At 35.6% G+C, this 18,565-nt stretch overlaps 2 protein-coding genes across 6 annotated transcripts in view; one reads left to right on the top strand and one right to left on the bottom strand.

Annotated features, from left to right (window-relative positions):
- Plag1 (PLAG1 zinc finger) overlaps positions 1 to 11,321 on the bottom strand; it is a 45,890-nt gene extending 34,569 nt beyond the window's left edge. For all 3 annotated transcript variants that reach the window (XM_047522576.1, XM_047522596.1, XM_047522586.1), the window contains exon 1: positions 11,169 to 11,321. The gene's annotated coding sequence lies outside the window, so the exon portion shown is untranslated. The remainder of the gene's footprint in view (positions 1 to 11,168) is intronic.
- Positions 11,322 to 11,794: 473 nt separating this feature from the next.
- On the top strand, positions 11,795 to 17,562 carry Chchd7 (coiled-coil-helix-coiled-coil-helix domain containing 7). 3 transcript variants are annotated; one of them, XM_047521697.1, is made up of 5 exons: positions 11,852 to 11,883; positions 12,253 to 12,328; positions 15,080 to 15,145; positions 16,526 to 16,624; positions 17,399 to 17,562. In XM_047521697.1, exons 3-5 carry the CDS (start codon positions 15,092 to 15,094, stop codon positions 17,501 to 17,503), a joined length of 258 nt encoding a protein of 85 aa, XP_047377653.1. In that variant the 5' UTR covers positions 11,852 to 11,883; positions 12,253 to 12,328; positions 15,080 to 15,091; the 3' UTR covers positions 17,504 to 17,562. The 3 variants fall into 3 exon arrangements, with proteins under 3 accessions (XP_047377637.1, XP_047377653.1, XP_047377644.1); XM_047521688.1 differs by lacking the exon at positions 12,253 to 12,328 and adding an exon at positions 12,131 to 12,209 and having other exon boundaries at positions 11,869 to 11,883; XM_047521681.1 differs by lacking the exon at positions 12,253 to 12,328 and having other exon boundaries at positions 11,795 to 11,883.
- The last annotated feature ends 1,003 nt before the right edge of the window (positions 17,563 to 18,565 follow it).

The raw sequence follows: 18,565 nt of genomic DNA, 5'->3' as shown, positions 1-18,565 counted from the left end.
CCTAGGCCTCAATTTATTCTGGATTTTTGAGTCAACTTAATTTTCATAACCCATCCTCCCTGCTCAATGCTTTCTACAGTACAAAGTACAAACTCCTCTAGATGGTGGTCAAGCCTCAGCACACCTTTCTATGGACTTCCCTTGCACTGTTGCCTCACAAGACATCCTCTCCAGTATACTGGTCTTGGTGGGCGTGGAAAAAAGGGACATTTTGTCCTCTAAACCTCTCCTGAAGCCATTTCTTTCACCTGAATGTCATCCTCTCTTCTTCTTCCTATTTCTCACTCATGCCTTCTTTAAAACCCCTATCAAATTCTACCTCTCCCTCCCTTCAATACCTATTGTTTTCACTCTGCATCATTCATTAGGCATTCTTAATATGCTGCTTTGTGATCTTCTGTACATTAGTTCATCATAAAAAAAGGCATTTTAAAAAGGAAAAAGTAGAAGGCAAATAACAAGTACCTTAAGATTGGCACAGGGCACTCTCACCACTTCTGGTTCCTACTCAGCACAAGAATAAAATTTTAATAAATGGGATGCAAAACAAAAATAAATCACATTCTCTCACTGTAGAAGATATCAATGGTTGATAAAGATGACTAATCATTCTAAGTAGCAGCATAGAGTCTCGGAGTTGGGCAAAGGCAAGAAACTTACATCTGTATTTATATTTTAAATCACAGTGTAAAAATCTTGTGATTTTGGACAAGTCTTCACAACTCGTTTTATTTATCAAAATAAGTTTAGCAGACTGTGTCTCTCTCTAGAGATGGCCCATATTATCCCTTGAAAGTGTACCTGCTTTCCTAAATAAATCTGTCTCTGGGGGAAAAAAAATAGCAGATCCAGTTTTACCTTAAGGTTACTAAAGAGAACAAAGAATGAAATGAAGCAATTTTAAAGTTTTTTTTCTTTCTCTAGTTGAGAAATAGGAGCATTTCCTATCCTGATTCAATATTTAATCATATTTCCCATGTTAATCTTTTTTTTTTATTTGAAAGTGGTATTTGTATGTGTTGTGGGGGACACATAAAGGAAGAGAGAAATCCCTAACCTCCCAAACCTATGGAGAGAATTATATGAAAAACAAAACTGGAGATCTCAAACTTGGAATTTTATAGTCAGAGGGACAATACTGTGTTCTGTATTGAATTCTTTCAACTCAGCTAGGTGGGAAGATCAACAGTATTTTTCTTAGAAGTCTAACACCTAAAATTAAACCAACTAAGCAATATTTTCAATTGTTACCATATAGAATTACACTGTTAATTGAACTAAAACCATTCAAAAATTCAGAAAGAAATGCTGATTCATTATTCTACGATCAGATGACTTTCCATTAGCTTGTTTTAAAGCAAAAATTAATAAAACTGTGCCTATCTGAGATAAAACAAAGGTTTAGATTTATATCTTTAAAAACTTCTTTTAACTTAGAAAGTTTGTAAATTTCCCCAAATTCCTTATGTATAGCTTAAAAATAAGTAGACATACAGTACTTCCTAACTTGAGTTACTTATTCAATATAAAATATGATTGAAAAATTTATTTCTGTAACAAATTTATTATAAGTATAATAACCTAAACATGCACATAATTTAAGGTTTATACTAACAAATAATTTATAATAATTAGCTTCTATGGACCATCAGTTCTAAAGACTTACAATAAATAACAATTTCAATTTCAGAAATCATTAATGTTTCTTGCATAGGCATTCTGTCTACACTTCCTAGCTTACTGACTGCTATGAAAACAAAATGAGATAATATAGGTAAAAGCAAAGATTGTGATCCAGGCAAAGTATTTCATGGCTGGAGCACAGTATTAATACTCAAAATATTTTGGGTGATATAATTTAAAAGTCATGTTGGCTAGTGATTCAGGGAATAATTTAACCAATCAAGTTAAGTTTCTCTTTCTTTTAAGCAGAAACAGTTCTTTTTTTGTGCTCATTTTTGGTTTTGTTTTCACGAGAAAGAACTTTTAACTAAAACTTGGCTATATTAAAAAAATCTTGTACTATAGCTCTCATCTTAATAAAGGATCAGAACCTCTGCTTCCTTATTTGATCAATTTCAAGTTAGAGTGAAAAAAAAAAAACTAGTCCAATTCTACTTTATTTTAGTGAAATGACAGATGAAACAGAAAGGTATTTACCTTTAAACATGTCCAAATTTCACTTTTGGCAGTTGAATACCATACTTCTGAACTGCGTAACTTTTAAAAATACAGGTTTAGTATAGCATTAAACACAGAAACACAGTATACCACAAAACCCTTTATGTTAATCTCAATACATATGTTCACTTTCCAGGAGTGGTCTGGGATGTTATCGCTTGATAATAAAGCACAGAAAATAAGTGCATGTAGTAGAGGCGCTGCCAAACACGGGGTGGCAGCACTGAGAACAAAACAGAGCCAAATAGCAACAACACTTGGGATGGCCAATGGAAGCACACAAGTATGTGTGCCTGAAATCTGATTAGAAAAAAAGTTCTTAGACACACGGGTGTTTTGGTTTTAATTAAGAAATTCTTTTTAATTCTGGCAGAGGTATCATGCATTGTAGAAAAGCTATTATGAGTCAGCCTCTGAATGGGATCAATTGCACTTCTCTCATAACAAACTGCTTTCTCTTCCTCTTCCTGCATTCACCCATAAAAGATGAACTGAGTATGATTAAATTAAAGCATCACATCAGACCCAATGTTTAAGTTGAGCAATTGCCTCTCTAGTATATATTTAAAAATATAACCCAAACTATTATTAAAAGTGCTCCAAGACAAGAATTTAAGAATAGCCTGATCATGGGAACAGGAGTAGGCTTAAAAAATAAAAAGTAGTTACAAAGTTAAGAGTTTTAAAATAAGTGTCTGGATAATGTTATAATACCCCCAAAGAAGGGATTTTAATAAAAAATCTATAATAGTACATTTAAGAAACCCTAAAGTATCACTGTAAGTATTAAATACTTAATGATTGAAAAATTCAAATACAATATATGGTTACCTGAGTACTACCCCCTTTATCATCATTTTTCTTTGAAAAATACCTAGAATAATTGACTACACCAAAACCTTCCAAGTAATTTTGGCTATTTGAAAAAGAAATATTTTTATTAATTGTCAAAGAAAAGATGTTGAGGAACTTTTTCAGACCAACAAATTTTTATATGTATTCATTTTGTTTACAAACTTCTAGGCTTAAAAATAGATTCAGATACAAAAACAACTCATTGATTAAAATTCCATGTGGTTCAGTAGTAAATCAAGATACTCAGTTAAATATTTAAAGCCTTATTTTATGTGTAATTATATATATTACTTGATAGTTTATTTTCATTTCAGCTTGGGCAAACAATTATGGTAATATATTTTATGCAGAATATATTTTTAAATGTGATGTATGCCAAATTATTTCGGAAGAATATGTTTTTTCTTAAATCTTTTGTTAGAAATAAAATGAAGCAAAACACATTTAAAGCTAAACCTGATATATGCACTTTACACCGGCGGAGCTAAATCAATTATTTGCATGACAGTAGCTCTGACAATGCTCAAGTTTTATGAAGAAAGAAAAAGAAAAGCATAAAATGTCACTAACCCATTTGGTGTGCTCTATAATCAGACATTTTCCTTCTTTGAAACATTTCAAACTCTTTCAAATAAGAAGTAGTAAGGCTGCTTCTATACTGTTGGTATAATTAACCTGTTTTATTTTATGTCTAGTTTTGTTTTAATACTGCAATCCTATGCATTTGAGTAGTGATTTTTCAAATAAAATACTACTAATATTAGAAGAGAAACAAACTAGACTGAAATTTTACTCAATTGCTACTTCAGACAATAACAAATTTCCTAAACATATGAAAAAGATTTTCTTAGATTTATTTAGAAAACAATTGTAAAGGTACAAGGAAAGCAAATTCATGTTTGGGATGTAGCGTATAATCAGATATGTTAGTAATATTTAATATTTATTTTTAAGATTATAATAAGGCTTGTCCAAATATAGAAATTGACAAATCTCGCATAAACTGCAAATTTATAACAAATTTAGTTTTAAAGTAATGAAGCTAATTTCTTTGAAATGGAAGACTTTAAAAGAATTATATTTAGGAAATGCAAAAAGCAACCTAATAAAGGAAACACACTCCTATATAAAACAGTATTTTCACTTCATTGCCCGAAGTTGATAAAAATAAAACCTACTTATTATAAATCTTTTAGGGTATGCTGAAAAGCAAAGTTGCCTCTACATAATTCTAGCATTAATACAAGAAAATAAAATTAAGTTATTGGGAAAAATCAAGCAGACTAAAGTTCAACTGGTGCTATGCTGAACCTGTACACTTGAACTACTTGTTTCTAGGTTTGATTTCTTAAAATTTCCTGATCAAGAACAATTCAATCAACGTTTACTAATGTATCTTCAAGGGAACAAAACTGACATTTTCTAATTTTACTTTTTAGCCAAAGGGCTAAATTCCTCATTCTCTAATTGATTTCTAGTCTAATGCTCTCCAAAGATATAACTTAAAAAGTCTAATATTTAAACTATTGATGAAAGGAATGTAATTTTTTTAAAAAGTAAGATGGCAGCCCTTTAGCTGTATCATTTATTCTGAGGATGAGTATTTTTATATTCAGAGACTAAAAGATATGAAATCATAAATAATCGAAATGTACATGTGCAACTCTACTAATGGTTTCAGACAATAATTTAGATACTTAATAACTGATGTCTAAAAATGAGACTCTCACTCTCAAAAAAGGCAGAGTTCAAGACTAATTCTATCACCTGTTACAAGCTACATAGGATTCTGATGCCTTAAAGAAAAGATGCCTCCTGCACTCTCAAAATACTTTCTAATACTAAAGACAACTTCTACTCCAGAAAATAACACTAACAGGTTTCATTTCTCCTTCAGAAAAATCAATTGGTAATAAATGAGAAAGAAAAGTTCCTTTAATCAGTCACTATATACCTAAAAGCATTTCGTAACTTTGTTGGTGAAATGTTGTCTTTATTTTATGAAAAACTTTTGAAGTGTTATTAAGTCTGTAAGAAATTTAAGTTGCCCAAGAAAGTCCACAGAGCAAAATATTTTTAGGCTTAGGTTTTAAAATTTATTTCACTAACAAAGTTTTCAGCTTTCTGATAAACAGTGAAGAAAACAATTTTCAATAGTTTCTAAGGTTCTCAGAACATTTCACACAGGTACACATTTAAAATAATCTTTTAAATGTTTTTTAAATAGCAGAAAATGATTTTTTCTTATTTTTAAAAAAATAACTCCAAACAATTACTACAAATTACTCTCAGACTTTAGTTTAATTCAAATCTAAGAAGATAAGAAGGCGAGGCTTTGAGGATCTATTTTTAAAAGGACATTATAAATCTAGCAATTTGATTAAAAATATTCTGATAGGTTCCCCCAATCGTCATACTTATTTTTTAGTAAAATTGTAATTTTTGCTTCATAGTTGGTTATTCTTTATTTACATATGTTGAATTTTAAATTTATCATAATTGTTATTTTATTCTGAAATTCTTACTTACCTAATTCTTTACCATCAATTTTGAGCATTTTAATTCACACTTATGCTGCTGTTACACACTTTCACTGTTTAAAACTCTTGTTTTAAAAAGGCATCACAAAGACATTTTTGCTTTCTAATGCTTTCACATTTCTAGGTTTTTCTATGTTTTAAAATTAGGAAAAGATTCCACTTAGAAACAAAGAAAGGAAATGTTTTAAGCAAACTGCTTTTCCTATTTACCTGGAATATAATTGCATAAGTTCATTAATTCTACACACACACACACACACACACACACACACACTTCTTAGGTAGTCATCTCAAATTCCCAACACACACTGTGGTTAGTTTTAATACCATGATCCTGTAGTAACTCTGTTTACAAGACATCCAGGGACTTTAAAATACTAACAAATTTTAATGCAATATCACACCACTTCACTTTTAAAAAATGAGATATTATTTCTGTTTTATAATCTTTTTTGAATTCTGATAACCATTTTTTTAAAAAAAGCAAAATCCTTAGAACAACAAATACCAATACATAACACAAAATCAAAAAACAAAAATATTCAAGTGCCCTAGACAGATTCACACCACTATATCCTGGTCAACATCACCCTGCAAAGAGGAGGCAGGGACAGGTGTACACACTAAGTAGAACGTAAACCATAGGCTAGGAGGCCAATTAAAAGTAAAAATCAAATTATACCTCTAAAATAATTTCTACTATGTTTTCGTACTGGTATATCTCATAACTTCAAATGTTAATTAAGAATACACCTATACACCAGTAATTTTATAAAATATTTTAATCTGAAAATTTTCACTTAATTTCTCAAATTTTAAAATTAAATTTACAAATGAGATATAAAAGGTGCCCTGATATAAAGCAAAAGTAGTAACATACTGAATTTAGGTTTGGGCATTTCAAAAAATTTAGGCAATGAAGTAGATACAAAAAGCAAGAATTAGTTACCTCTATAGTGTTCTTATGATAAAAGAGAAAAGAATTCTCATGCATAAATTATAAAGTCATAGTTAACTTTACAGTTCATCAATCTGATGTACCCTGCCCTCAAATTTAACTTATTTGTAAATACTTTTCCAAGGCTACCTAAACACTTACTAATTGGTTAAATATGATGCCTACATTAATCCCTGTTAAAATTAAAGAAATTAAAGGTTCACCTTTGTTTTTTTGCAATTACTGATTTTTTTCCCCAAAGTATTCAATGTTCCAGAAAAGGTGTTTATCAGGTTCTTAAAACATTTAAGAACTGGCTCAAGGGACAATTTATAGCCCTTTCACTTTGAACATATTCACTATCTTGGATTTTGTTGTACAGATTCAGTTTTCCTTCACTCAGCTAAAGAATCTAAGATATTACCAATACAAAGAGAACAAACTTATATTTATTTCTTATACATTTATAAACATATAAAAAAGAACATGTATTCAAAGCAATGTAAAGTTATTTAATAAAATTTATCTTTGTGTGTGTGTGTGTGTGTGTGTGTGTGTGTGTAACAGGTAATTTTTCACATATCTTGATTTTTCAAAGAATAAGATTCTAAACAAAAAATATTAAAACATTCCTAGAAGTATGACCATTTTTCATTACACAGCTCAAGAAGCAAATGATTACTAAAATAAAACTTTAAAGATTGTTATAGATATGTTTTAGTTGTCTGGTTTTTCAAATCTCCGTTAAGACAGGAATATTACATTTAATTTAGAAAACAATAATTTAATCCTAAGAAAGGCACATTTCCAGAATACCAAACCAAAATGTATTCAGTGACAACTAGGATCATGTTAAAAATGAAGGGAAATTCCTCATATTTTATTGATATTAAAACACAAAGAGTATCCTTAACATTTTAAAACTATATTGATAAAAGAAAATTCACTAATTTACTTAGCTGTAAAATGTCTGTTTATTAAAATATTTTGGTCATAATAAATATATAGAATTTTATCAGTATTAACCCACACTTAGAAAATCATCTGCCATAGCAACTAAATTCTTTAGAATTTAGAATATGAAAATTGGCATATAAATTTCAAATTAAAGTATTAATCTGTGAGATTTCTCTAAATGAAATAGCATTTTGGGTATACAATATCCTTAGATTATTTCTTTAAACTGGTATAATTTTATACTAGCTTCAGACAAAGAATGTTCAACAGGTAATATTTCTAAGGCATCAAAAAACCTTAACAACCAAATCAAACTAGGTATTATGCTGTAACCTATCTAAATAATTCTGCTGTAATCTATCTAAGTAATTCTCTAAGGAATTACAGATTTCATATTTGTGCACTCTAAGTGCATTTTCTAATACAGGCAAGTAGTTAGTTGTGCAAAACCCAAATAAGAAGTTTTATATCTTTTATATATTTTTATATAAAAAAAATGAAAAAAAAAGTCCCACAACACCAGCACTTCAATTTAGACTGACAATAACCTAACCATAACTTGAAGTGTCTGAACAACCTAAACAGTTCAATGATTTAATATAACTGGAAGAAATACTTCCCTTCACTTTTCCAGAAATTGAATTTATTGATATTAGTATCTGGCTTGTCAAAGTGGCAACTATTCAAGATCCAAAAGTCCCATTTATTTAAAATAGAAAGAAAAATTCTGACCACTTACAGTCAATTTAATTGTCTTAAGCCAAAAAACAATGAAAATGTAAGATAAACCTCAAAGGTTTTGTAATTATTGGTGGCATTCTAAAACCTCTGGACAGAAGATTGTTGGGAGGGGGTTCTCCATTAGTAGATCAATTCCTTTCCAATCAATTTTGATTTAGCAGTGGTTCATGGCATTAATTTTTAAGATGAGTTCTTAGAAAGTTGTAATTATTTCCAAAATAGAAGCCACAAGATGATATACTCAAACACTACCACATCAATGTAATGTTGCTATGGAGGTATTTATAGAAAGGTGCCCAAAAGAGCTCAGTTAGTAACACAAGTTAACATACAATAGACTGCAAAACAATAATTTGTGTATATAGTATGGCAAGAAAAAAAATTCTGTGTAAAAAATCTAAAAATTCAACTCTAACTTTAATCCATTTCTATAAATCATAAAAACAAAGGACAATAGGAATTTATTTCAGAAATTCCATATACCTGTGGAAAACGAACAACAGTTAACTTCTATTCAAGATTAACCTTAATCCCAAATACAGTGCAGCTAACAACTCACACATTTTAAATTTTGAAAACACTGTGGACATCTGAAACATAGGAGCTGATAGTAGTTTATGATTGGTAAACATTTCCTGTTAAGTAACACCAATAAATTCAACTTAAAAGATGCAAACTGACAGTTTTCAGAATTTTAAAATATTTTTATTTCAAAGCTTCAAAGTTATAGCATATGTATAGGATGGGCTTTAAAAATGAATATACATGTAAACTTTTCCTTGGTCTTGGTGTATATGCTCCCCCCCCACAAAGAAATGCTTACTGCTTATGATGTTAAAGAATCTTCACCACTCTGTAAATTTTAACCAGAAGTCCTCAATGTACCTGAAGCCAAATTGAATATTAGGTATTTTACAGCTTTTACAAAATGGCTGTAAAATCACATTATGGCATACATAGCTCTTTGATCTCACTGCACAGAATTCATAACTGTTCAATAATGCTATACTATTACACCACACACCTTAAACTATTTCCATTTTTCCACAATTCCTTCCAAAATCAGCTTCCAAAGCAAAGCAATGTAACATGAAAAGTTCCTGGGAGGGCTTGTTACACAAAAGAACAGCTTGGATGCAAACTAAGCTATATGCATATTCATCTACTGTTGAGCTTGTTTATCCCTCCTCTCTCTCCATCACTCCTAGAGGTGGGTGCACTTGAGTAATGGAAAGAGAAGGCTCTTCCATCACCACACCCTCCCAGCACCTCTGCTTTTGGTCCTCAGACAGTGAGTCTGGGAGGTGATGAAAACCGTAAGAAAAGAGAAGCTGTCCCTTTAAAATGCCCAGCTCTGTCCCATATCCCACGTGGAACCAACATCAGCAGCACTTTGCCATTAACATCAATGTGATGCAAGAGTCACCATCCTTTTATACAGATAAAGCCAGAAAACCTCTGCTTAACATTCCTTAGTGAGGATGAACAGGTGAAGCAAACGTGTCAGGAAGGGAGAAACTAAGCAACTCCCTACCCCTCCCCAGAAGGTACTCCAGTCCTGCACTCCAGTCTCTCTGTGCAACATCACCTCTCTACCCCTCCTCTGGAAAGCCCAGTTTAAATAAAGGAGGGAGCCACTAACAAAACTTGAAGCATAAATGCGACGAAAATGCAATCTAAAGCCGGAAAGGTTTATTCTTCCAATAACACATATTAACTCTATTAAGAAAATGGCATCACTTTTTTTCCACCAAAAAAAAAAAAAAAAAAAAAAAAAAAAAACCCCAAACCCCACAAAGATCATTAAAAAGGAGTTATAAAATACCAAATATAGTGTTTATCTTATCTCAGATCAGTCCACATTACCAATAAGTTTAGCAGTTTCTGCACTACTACCTCCCCCCTCCCTCCCCCTGCTTCTCTTGCATCGGATTTTCACGTTTTCTCATTGTCGGTTGAGTTATAAAAGGCTTTTGCCCTTCGAAAGTTTTAAAAAATAAATAAATATTAACTCCTTGGTCCCTGCAAAGTCAAAATGGACTTCAGGGGAAAGGCGGTTCATACTTTTACCTTTAGCGAGAAAAGGGGGAGCATCCCGGATTTTTAGGGATTTTTTGCGATTTTTTAAAAATTTTTATTTGGTTATATGCCTGAGTTCTCCCTCCATTTTGGTTGTTTATGATACTGACAACAAGCTGTCCCTGCTCTGTGCCGATCTCCTGCTTTCATTTAACACCCCCTCCCCCTCCCCCCTCGCAGCCACACACCCCGGGCTAACACCTCCCCGCAGACCCCGCACCCCGACCCCGACTCGCCCACCTGAGGAAAGGGCAAAAACAAATTCATTTCTCCAGAAAAGAAAAACCTCTTTTGAAAAAGGGGCAAAGTTACCCCAAGTCACTCAAAGTGCCCCCCAAATATTGCCGACTGCGGGTTTCCGCCAGGCCCTTTGGGAAGCGACCTTCCCCCGGGATGTTTTGGTGGAAAATGCGGAGACTTTACTCTCAAAACTGAATTTATATTAATTTTTCCCTTATTTTTCGGGTCTCTAATGTCTTCCGCTCTCGCTGCTGCCGCTGCCGCTGTCACAATATTCACAGCACCAGAGAGGAGGAGGAGGAGGAGGAGGAAAACTTTTCAAACTTTCCAGACCCTGAATAAAGGTTTTTTTTTTTTTCCCACCGACCTCACCTTCGGGTCCCCAGTCGCATCGCCCCCTGCCCTGTCAGAAGCGACTTCGGGAGTTCTCGCAGCCCCGCTTAATTATTTTATTTTATTTTTTATTATTATTTTTTCTCTCTGGGGTCCTGAGCAGGGGCTGAGAGTAGCACAAACTTTTCCTCCTCCTGCCGCCGCCGCTGCTCCTCTGCCCCCTCAGCTAGTCCCATAATTTAAATAACCCTGATATTTCTCCCGCTAAACGCCTCTCCGCCGCCCCGGACCCCGGGAGAACTCACCGCGGGGCTTTAACATCCTCCCTCCGGCCCGTCCGCCGCCTTTACACCGCCCGCGGAATTTCTAATAATTTTTTTCTCATATTTCGGGCTGGACGCGGCGGGCCTGGAAATTGTTTCCTTACGCCTCTTTCCAGCAGCCATTGTAGTGTATGCGCTGCCCCTGCAGCCCAACTTGCAGCTGCCGCTGCCGCCGCCGCCGCCGCCGCCGACGTCGCGCCCACCGCCGCCTCCCCCGGCCTGCTCGGCCACCGCCCCCGCCTCCCGCCGGCCCGCCCCCGGCCCCCACCCGCCGCTGTGCCCGCCCCCTCTCGCGCTCCTCCCTGGGGCCGACCACTCGGCTTCGCCGCCGCCGACTGCCGGCCTGCCGATTGGTCCGTGGCACCCGTCCGTCAAGCCGAAGTGTTAAGAAGCTAGCCTCGGCGCGGGGGGCGCGGCGGGGCGGGGGAGGAGGCGGGACTGCGCGCCCCGCCCCGCCCACTCCTCCCGCCTCGGCCCTCCTCCCTCCAGCCGAGGGCGGGGCGAGGCCCGCCCGCCCCCGCCGCGCAAAGCTCAGAGAGCCTGTCAGTCTGATGGCGCCGCGCGCCGATTGGGCGGGTGGCCGCCGGGGAGCGGGGGCAGCACGTTGGGATGCGCGCTACTTAAGGTCCTGCTGCGTGAGCCATTGACGTGTTTGGAGCTGGAGACGGCCTGGGCGCTGGCGAAGCGGCAGCCCGAGGTGAGTGGTCCCCCGCCCCTCCCTCCACTGCCGCTACAGGGAAGCGGAAAGAAAGGGGCGCATCTGGGCCGCCACGGGGTCCAAATCCACTTCTGCGGCGCACAGCTGTTCCCTTCAGGCCTTGACGCAGTGCGGGCCGCTTCCTGTTAGTCCTTCTCTCGCCACCCGGTTCTGTATGGCCCGGGGCGAGGAAAGTGACCCCTGTCTTGTCACAGCATCTTCAGATCTTCTTCATCCTCCTATCCAGCTTTCGAAACTAGAATGCTTCGGCTTCCCATTCTCTGCGTTCTCTCAGTCTCTGACCCTTCGTCGCAGCACCAAGAAAGGTGTGTTCACCTTATATCCGTTGTCCTCGATTAATGTTAACAGGCAGTACCTCGGAAGGCAGCGCGGCCTCGAATTCACATCCTTTCAGTTTTTCCTTCGGCTTCTCTGCCCGGCTCCGGTATGGACCCTTCCCTGGCCCTCTGCACCCAACAGTGGTTAACGGCATGGTGTGTTTCTGTTTCTCGATTTAGCAGTCACAGACCCTGCTTAGGCTCTGACCTGCCAGTGGGCATGCACGTGTTCAGTAACCTTCCTTTCCTTCCTTCCCTTTAAAAGCTACTTGAAGAGTGGGAACGTGAAGTACTGTATGAGAAATCAAGAACTACTTTGTTGAACGAGTTTGCTCTTTAGAGTGGACTTCAGAGTTATGCCTCAGATGTGACCCCTCCCTCAAATCTTTGTTTGGGTTTCTTTCTAGCTATTATGCTAGTATTAGAGACTTGTAACATTTGTTTAGTTCTGTACCTTCAAAAAGTAAGGAGATAAGGCCTTTTTAGCTGAGCACTCGATCTTGTCCTTCAGCTTTACTTCCCTCTGTAAATTGACATTCCTCTTCATTTCCAGTTAAAACATAGGAAATCATGCAAAGGAGGTGATATTCTGAAATCCAAACTTAGAGTGACTTATGCTTATAATCCAGAAGGAAAAGAAAATGAAACGTAAAAAAAAAATGCGAATAATGCAGCGAACGTGTTCGGGATGTATGTGATATTACCTAGTTGTTATTTTTAAAAAATTTCTGACTGATAATGATAATGAAATACAGAGTAGAATATTTTCATGTAAGGCACCCAACTTTAATTGTGTCTGATCATTGTTAAGATTATTGTATACTAAAGTTATGAACAGCTTAGAGTTCTGTGTTCTCACATCACAGGATAGATATGGAAAAGAAAGTTGTGAATTTATTTAGCACCATTATTTTTCTTAGGAGAAGCCAAGCCTGCAAAAGAATTGTGTTCCAGAGAGTGAAAGGTTTCAGATATAATTGAATGGCATTTTGAATTTCCTTTTTGCCAACATGTTTCAGTTCACTGGCTGTTTTCGTGTGTTGTTCAATGAAAATCACAAAATTATTTAATGATTACTAAAAATTAAAGGACCTCAGAATAACCAAAGCCTTTCCTGCCCTTCTTGGCAATTACTCCTTCAACCTGAACATCTGTCTTTTCCCTTTTTTAATATTTATTTTTATACATTTTTTTTGTGTAGAAAAGAAAAGCTTCAGCTGGGAAAGCAGATACTCTCAATAACACTAATGTGATACAAACCCATTCAAGTATTTTAATTTTTTTTTTTTGGGTCTTTCTAAATGTGCTATTCTAGCACACTGTATAGACATTGTACTAGGAGTATAAGGTAGAACCTTCTCCATCAAGCCAGATGACAGGTTTTCCTTTCCAGTGAGAAATGGCCTGTTGTAAGTTCTTATGTTCTCTGCCTCTACTTTCAACATGACTGAAGGAGGAGGTGGGCGCTATGGAGAATCCAGGGACCCTTCCACACAAGAGGTATCTTGAGCTCCCATTCAGGAGTTGCCAAACTATCCAGACCACTCTAGTCAGGCTTTTGGCAAAAGACCCCCAACTTCCCTAACTACTGGTCTTGATTCTCCTCCCCACTTCCAGAGCCTTCCCAGAACCTGACATTATTTTGTAAATCAGTCATCAGAAAAGGGGGAAAAAAGAGCTACAATAGAACAAAATAAAAACATTTAACAACTTTGACATGGGGATTCAGGATCTGTATCTGAGCCCCGGGTGTCCAGGCTGAGGCAGGGATGGGTAGACCTTCTTTCCTGGTGGTACATTTGCTCCCAGATGTACTAGTTGACTCTTGATAGAGAATACCTACACTTTTTAGAAGCTTATGTGATTTGGTTGTTTTTTTCTGAATATACTGTATTTCTTTTAACACTACTGATATTTTTTGTGATTCTCCTCTTGGGCACAGAAAGTTGAGACCATTTCATATAAAAATTCTCACCTCTGTGGTCTTACTGACAAATTCATTTTTTTTTTTTAACTCAGTGGAGTGTTGTAGGTCACAATACATTATTTGCTGGTTTATCCTTTGACTATTAGGTAGAAGGATGATTAAGCTAGAACTAGATTTGTGATTACAAGACAGATCAGCTCCTTAGGCTTAGTTCAGAGCATTTTAAAAATATTGTGGGTGGTTTATTAGTAGTATACCAATATATTGAAACCAAAATTACTTTGAAATAGTTTACTTGTTTTTTTTTTTTTTTAATTTTTTGCTTTTAGTCCTTTCTATGCCATTTCTTTGAAGGTAATAGCCATAACAATTTCAGCTGAACCCTCCCAAATGGAGTTAACTGAAAGAAATGTTTTTTGACTTTTTTTTTTTTTTTTTTTTTTTTTTTTAACTCTGGGCTTGCAGAATGTCAACTAAACCATAACTTGGTTTTCTGCTATATTGGCTGTCCTATTGTTGTCCACAAAGTAGTCACTCTTGTCCATCAGTTGACTAAAGTTTTTGCTAAAGTTGGGCTATACTGGATTGTTCTTTCCTTATTTTATATGCTAATCAGTGTATAATAAGGAAGTATTATTAGATTTTATTAGTATATTTAGTGACTTACACCTAAGCCACAACTGAATATACTTGAACTATCTTTCTCACCGGGCATTATAATCAAATTTCAATAGATGTATTTCAATATGGGCTTTGTATTAAGGCACCATGGCATACAAAGGAGAAACATATCCAAAATACAGAGGATCCATGAAATTCTAAGTGATCATTATGCCAGAATTCAATTTTCAGTATTTGTGGGGCCAGTGAAACTTATTGACTCATTTTCTGTCATCCACTGCCTAACAATTTTTTGTCCATCAACCTTCAGTAAGAAGACAGGATGCCTGTGGTGATGCGGCGACTGAGAGATCCTGACATAAATCCTTGTTTGTCGGTAGGGTGGTTTGTTTTTCATTTTCATGAGTGTTAAGTTAAATAAAACAGATTTCTTCTAATTTTTTGGGCATCTGTTTTCTGTAGTTGAATAAAGTTATTTCTGTACAAAACTTACTCCTGACCAGTGTATTTTATTTCACTAGAGTATTTTTAGATGTTCATGATATAGCTAATAAAGATTCTTCTTTTCTTTAATTTTGCTTCTTTGTAAAATATGCACACATTTAGTTGGCACTATAAAAGTAGACAGGCATTTGTAAGACTAAAAACAAATCTTTAGTCCAAATATGGAAAACTGGAAGGCATCACATTTTTAAATTGCCACTGAAGTTTGTGTTTAATAGCAGTGATTTGAGACAACCTGACTGAGAGTAATTGGATGATAATAGAAAACCTATTTTAAGCCTAAAGGTTTTCACAAAGTTATCTTATAGATAGGATATTCTATTGTAATAATCTTTTATTTGCATTAATTTGGTATGTCTTATAATACTTTCCTGTAATTTTGCCACCCTTGAACAATGCTGTCATCATATTGATGCTGTGAGGAATTACATTGCCTGATCCTATGTGCATTTTTCAAAAATACACATTTGTTCTGTATATTAGTTCAGATTTCAACAACTTGATTAAATAAATCTGTTTAAATAGAACACTTCTTAGATCTGTGAAGCAAATCGCCTACCTGTTTAGTTAATTCTTTCTTTTAGATAGCTGCTTATAATCATCCATTTCACTTTGAAGTTTGTTATCCAATCTCCTTCCAGTTCAGACAGCTTAAATTTAATTCCCAAATGGCACCTACCCTCTTTTAAACTCACAGCCCTGTGTTCACTTTGGTTTTGAAGTGATATTAATGATAACTATTAAAATTACTTGCATAATAGTGTACTTACTTGCGTAATAGAGTGAATGATAGCCAAAAATGCATTGAGGTGAATGGTGTTAATTTAGGTTGCCTTGATGTAGATCACTTATTAGCAATTTATTTGAAATCTCAAAATCAGCATTAAGATCAAACATCAAATCACACTGAGAATTTGGAAAATCCAGGAGAGCTGCACTGTGAGTCAAGAGACTTGTTTCTCATTCTAACTACGCAGCAGTGGTTTTGGGGTATTGCTCCTTCCTACAGTTTCTGAATCACATGATCCCAGTTCATACTTTGGCTCAAACTCCTGTGATCAGATATTCAGAAAACTCGCCCAGACGATGAAAAGTAAGATATCTTCCCCAGGATAGTTGTTTTATTGTACCTATTGAATAAAATGATCCATTTTATCTGTCTTGGGATGAAGTAGTTTTAAAGTTTTTGTTATTCAGATCATTTTAAGATCTCATTCTACTTTTTAAATAATGGGTTTCTTACATATTTAAGGAATCTGATGCTTCTACCAGATGTATGGATGAAAATAATTATGACAGGGAAAGATGTTCCAGTTATTTCTTGAAGTACAAAAACTGCCGAAGATTCTGGGTAAGCCTAACTTGATGAACTTTGTTTTAAAACCCATCTCTTAAGGCATGAAACTGAGACCCAAGATTAACCAATAGCCACAGTCCTGTACCAGTGATGGCCGTAAGGAAACAACTTTTCTGCTATTCTCTGTGTGTTATTTCAACCCTGAAGGATCCTAGAGAACTCTTTTTAATTATTTCATCCTACTCTATGGTATCTGAATGCAGTTTTAATATAAGCGAGTATTCCTAAGTACATAAATCTGCAGCCCTAAAATAATAAACCTTGTTGTAAATTTAGTTTTCCTGAAGGTGAACAGAACATATAACTTACCTTGCTATCATGTCATATTAGGCTTCCGTTTCTGCCTCCTTTCCCACCGCCATTCATGGTAGTTAAAATGGTTCCATTTTTCCCAATGCATTGATATGTAATTTCTGTTTCCCTGAACACTGGATCCAGTTACTTCCTTTTATTTTGCTAAATGGACTGTTGGTTTTATCTAGCAGTTACACAGTAGCTCTTCTTGGTAGACTGTATACATACACTCTTATGCTCTTATATTCACATGGTATGTCCCTATTTCAATTACTATTAGCATATTTCTGTGAGGATAAGCATTTTTATTTTGTTTGTTTGAAACATTTATCAGGAGTCCCAGAACTACATTTTGGATTTATTTAACTTGATTTTTAGAGTTTTCTTTTTGAGAAAGCAGTAGCAAATCACTGGCAAATGATTAGCGTTTCGTACATGATTGATTTTGGTTTCTTCTTTTATGCCTATACACAGAATTCCATCATGATCCAAAGAAGACAGAATGGAGTGAAACCATCTATGCCCACAGCAGCAGAAAGAGATGAAATCTTGGGAGCAATGGGAAAGATGCCTTATTGAATGTTTGCCCTAAAATTGTTTATGTAAACTGGAAGCAGATAAATATTTTTAATGCACAATTGCTATAATCTTGTAAGACTTGACTGGCCTTACCCAGACAGATCTGAAGTTTTACAAGGAGAGACAGAATTCAGTTAGTGCCGTGTCTTTGAGGTTTGTTCTCAGTGCCATGATAATATGTCACTGCCATGGTGTACTTCCTACAGGTAAGGAGGGTTAGGAAAGGCTTTTGGAGTTGAGCTTCTCTGCTGGGTCTCAAAAGAAAGTTTAGATGTGAACAAGTAAAGACTTAATGGGACTGAGAAGGAAGGTCATGTTTCCAAAGAAAGGAAATGATGAGAAGAACAACATGATAGAAGGAAAGCTTGCAGAGATGAGGGGGAAGAGTGGAAAGATGAGTTTGGGTAGATATGTGATGGTTCTCAAACCCCAGGCTTACACCTAAAATCTCTCTTCCTTTGTTCACTCATCTTTGTTTAAATAAGGTTAATACATTTATTAGGGGGGAAATGGTTGCAGGAAAATTGTTCTGAATAAATGACATGAAAAAGAACTGTGTTCTTTCTTTTCTTTAAGGAAAGGCTTAGGATCCTAGATGGCAATCCATAAATTCTGGGTAACCTTATTAAGTTCTATTATCAGTTTTTGAACTACAGAAAGACAAAAAGAAATGGGTTCCCCTGGAAGGATTTCTGTTTGCAGAATGAGGTAGACAAGGAAGGACATGGGGGCTTATCTGGTGAGCTCACCTTCATTTTGTGATATAAAAACAGTGAGTATTCAGTTTGGTGGATTGTGTAGCAGCTCTCCTTATACTTGCTGCCTTTAAAAATCTATTTTGTTTCATTTACAGAATAGTTTTGTAAGGAGAAATTATTTAATAAGATTTAGTGTAGAAAACCAATGAACATAAATTGCTGTGTCCCTTCTTACCTGATCCTGGATCAAGAGCATTATTTTAATGACTGCTGACAATCAGCTATTCGAGTCTAAAACAGAGCTCGAAAGTTTTTAAATCATATGACCTTGATTGTTAATGTGATTCTATTTGAATAAAAAATG

This window comes from Sciurus carolinensis, chromosome 1, assembly GCF_902686445.1.
Source record: "Sciurus carolinensis chromosome 1, mSciCar1.2, whole genome shotgun sequence".
NCBI classification, from domain to species: Eukaryota; Metazoa; Chordata; class Mammalia; order Rodentia; family Sciuridae; genus Sciurus; species Sciurus carolinensis.
Note: the sequence above shows the minus strand (reverse complement) of the source record. Positions and strands in the feature narration are given on the sequence as shown.

Excerpts from the sequence above, each read along its gene's own strand:
- Chchd7 (XM_047521681.1), top strand. The coding sequence starts at position 15,092 with ATGCCTGTGGTGATGCGGCGACTGAGAGATCCTGACATAAATCCTTGT. Across the intron at positions 15,146-16,525 it reads ACATAAATCCTTGTTTGTCG|GAATCTGATGCTTCTACCAG; the intron begins GTAGGGTGGTTT and ends TACATATTTAAG. Across the intron at positions 16,625-17,398 it reads AAAACTGCCGAAGATTCTGG|AATTCCATCATGATCCAAAG; the intron begins GTAAGCCTAACT and ends GCCTATACACAG.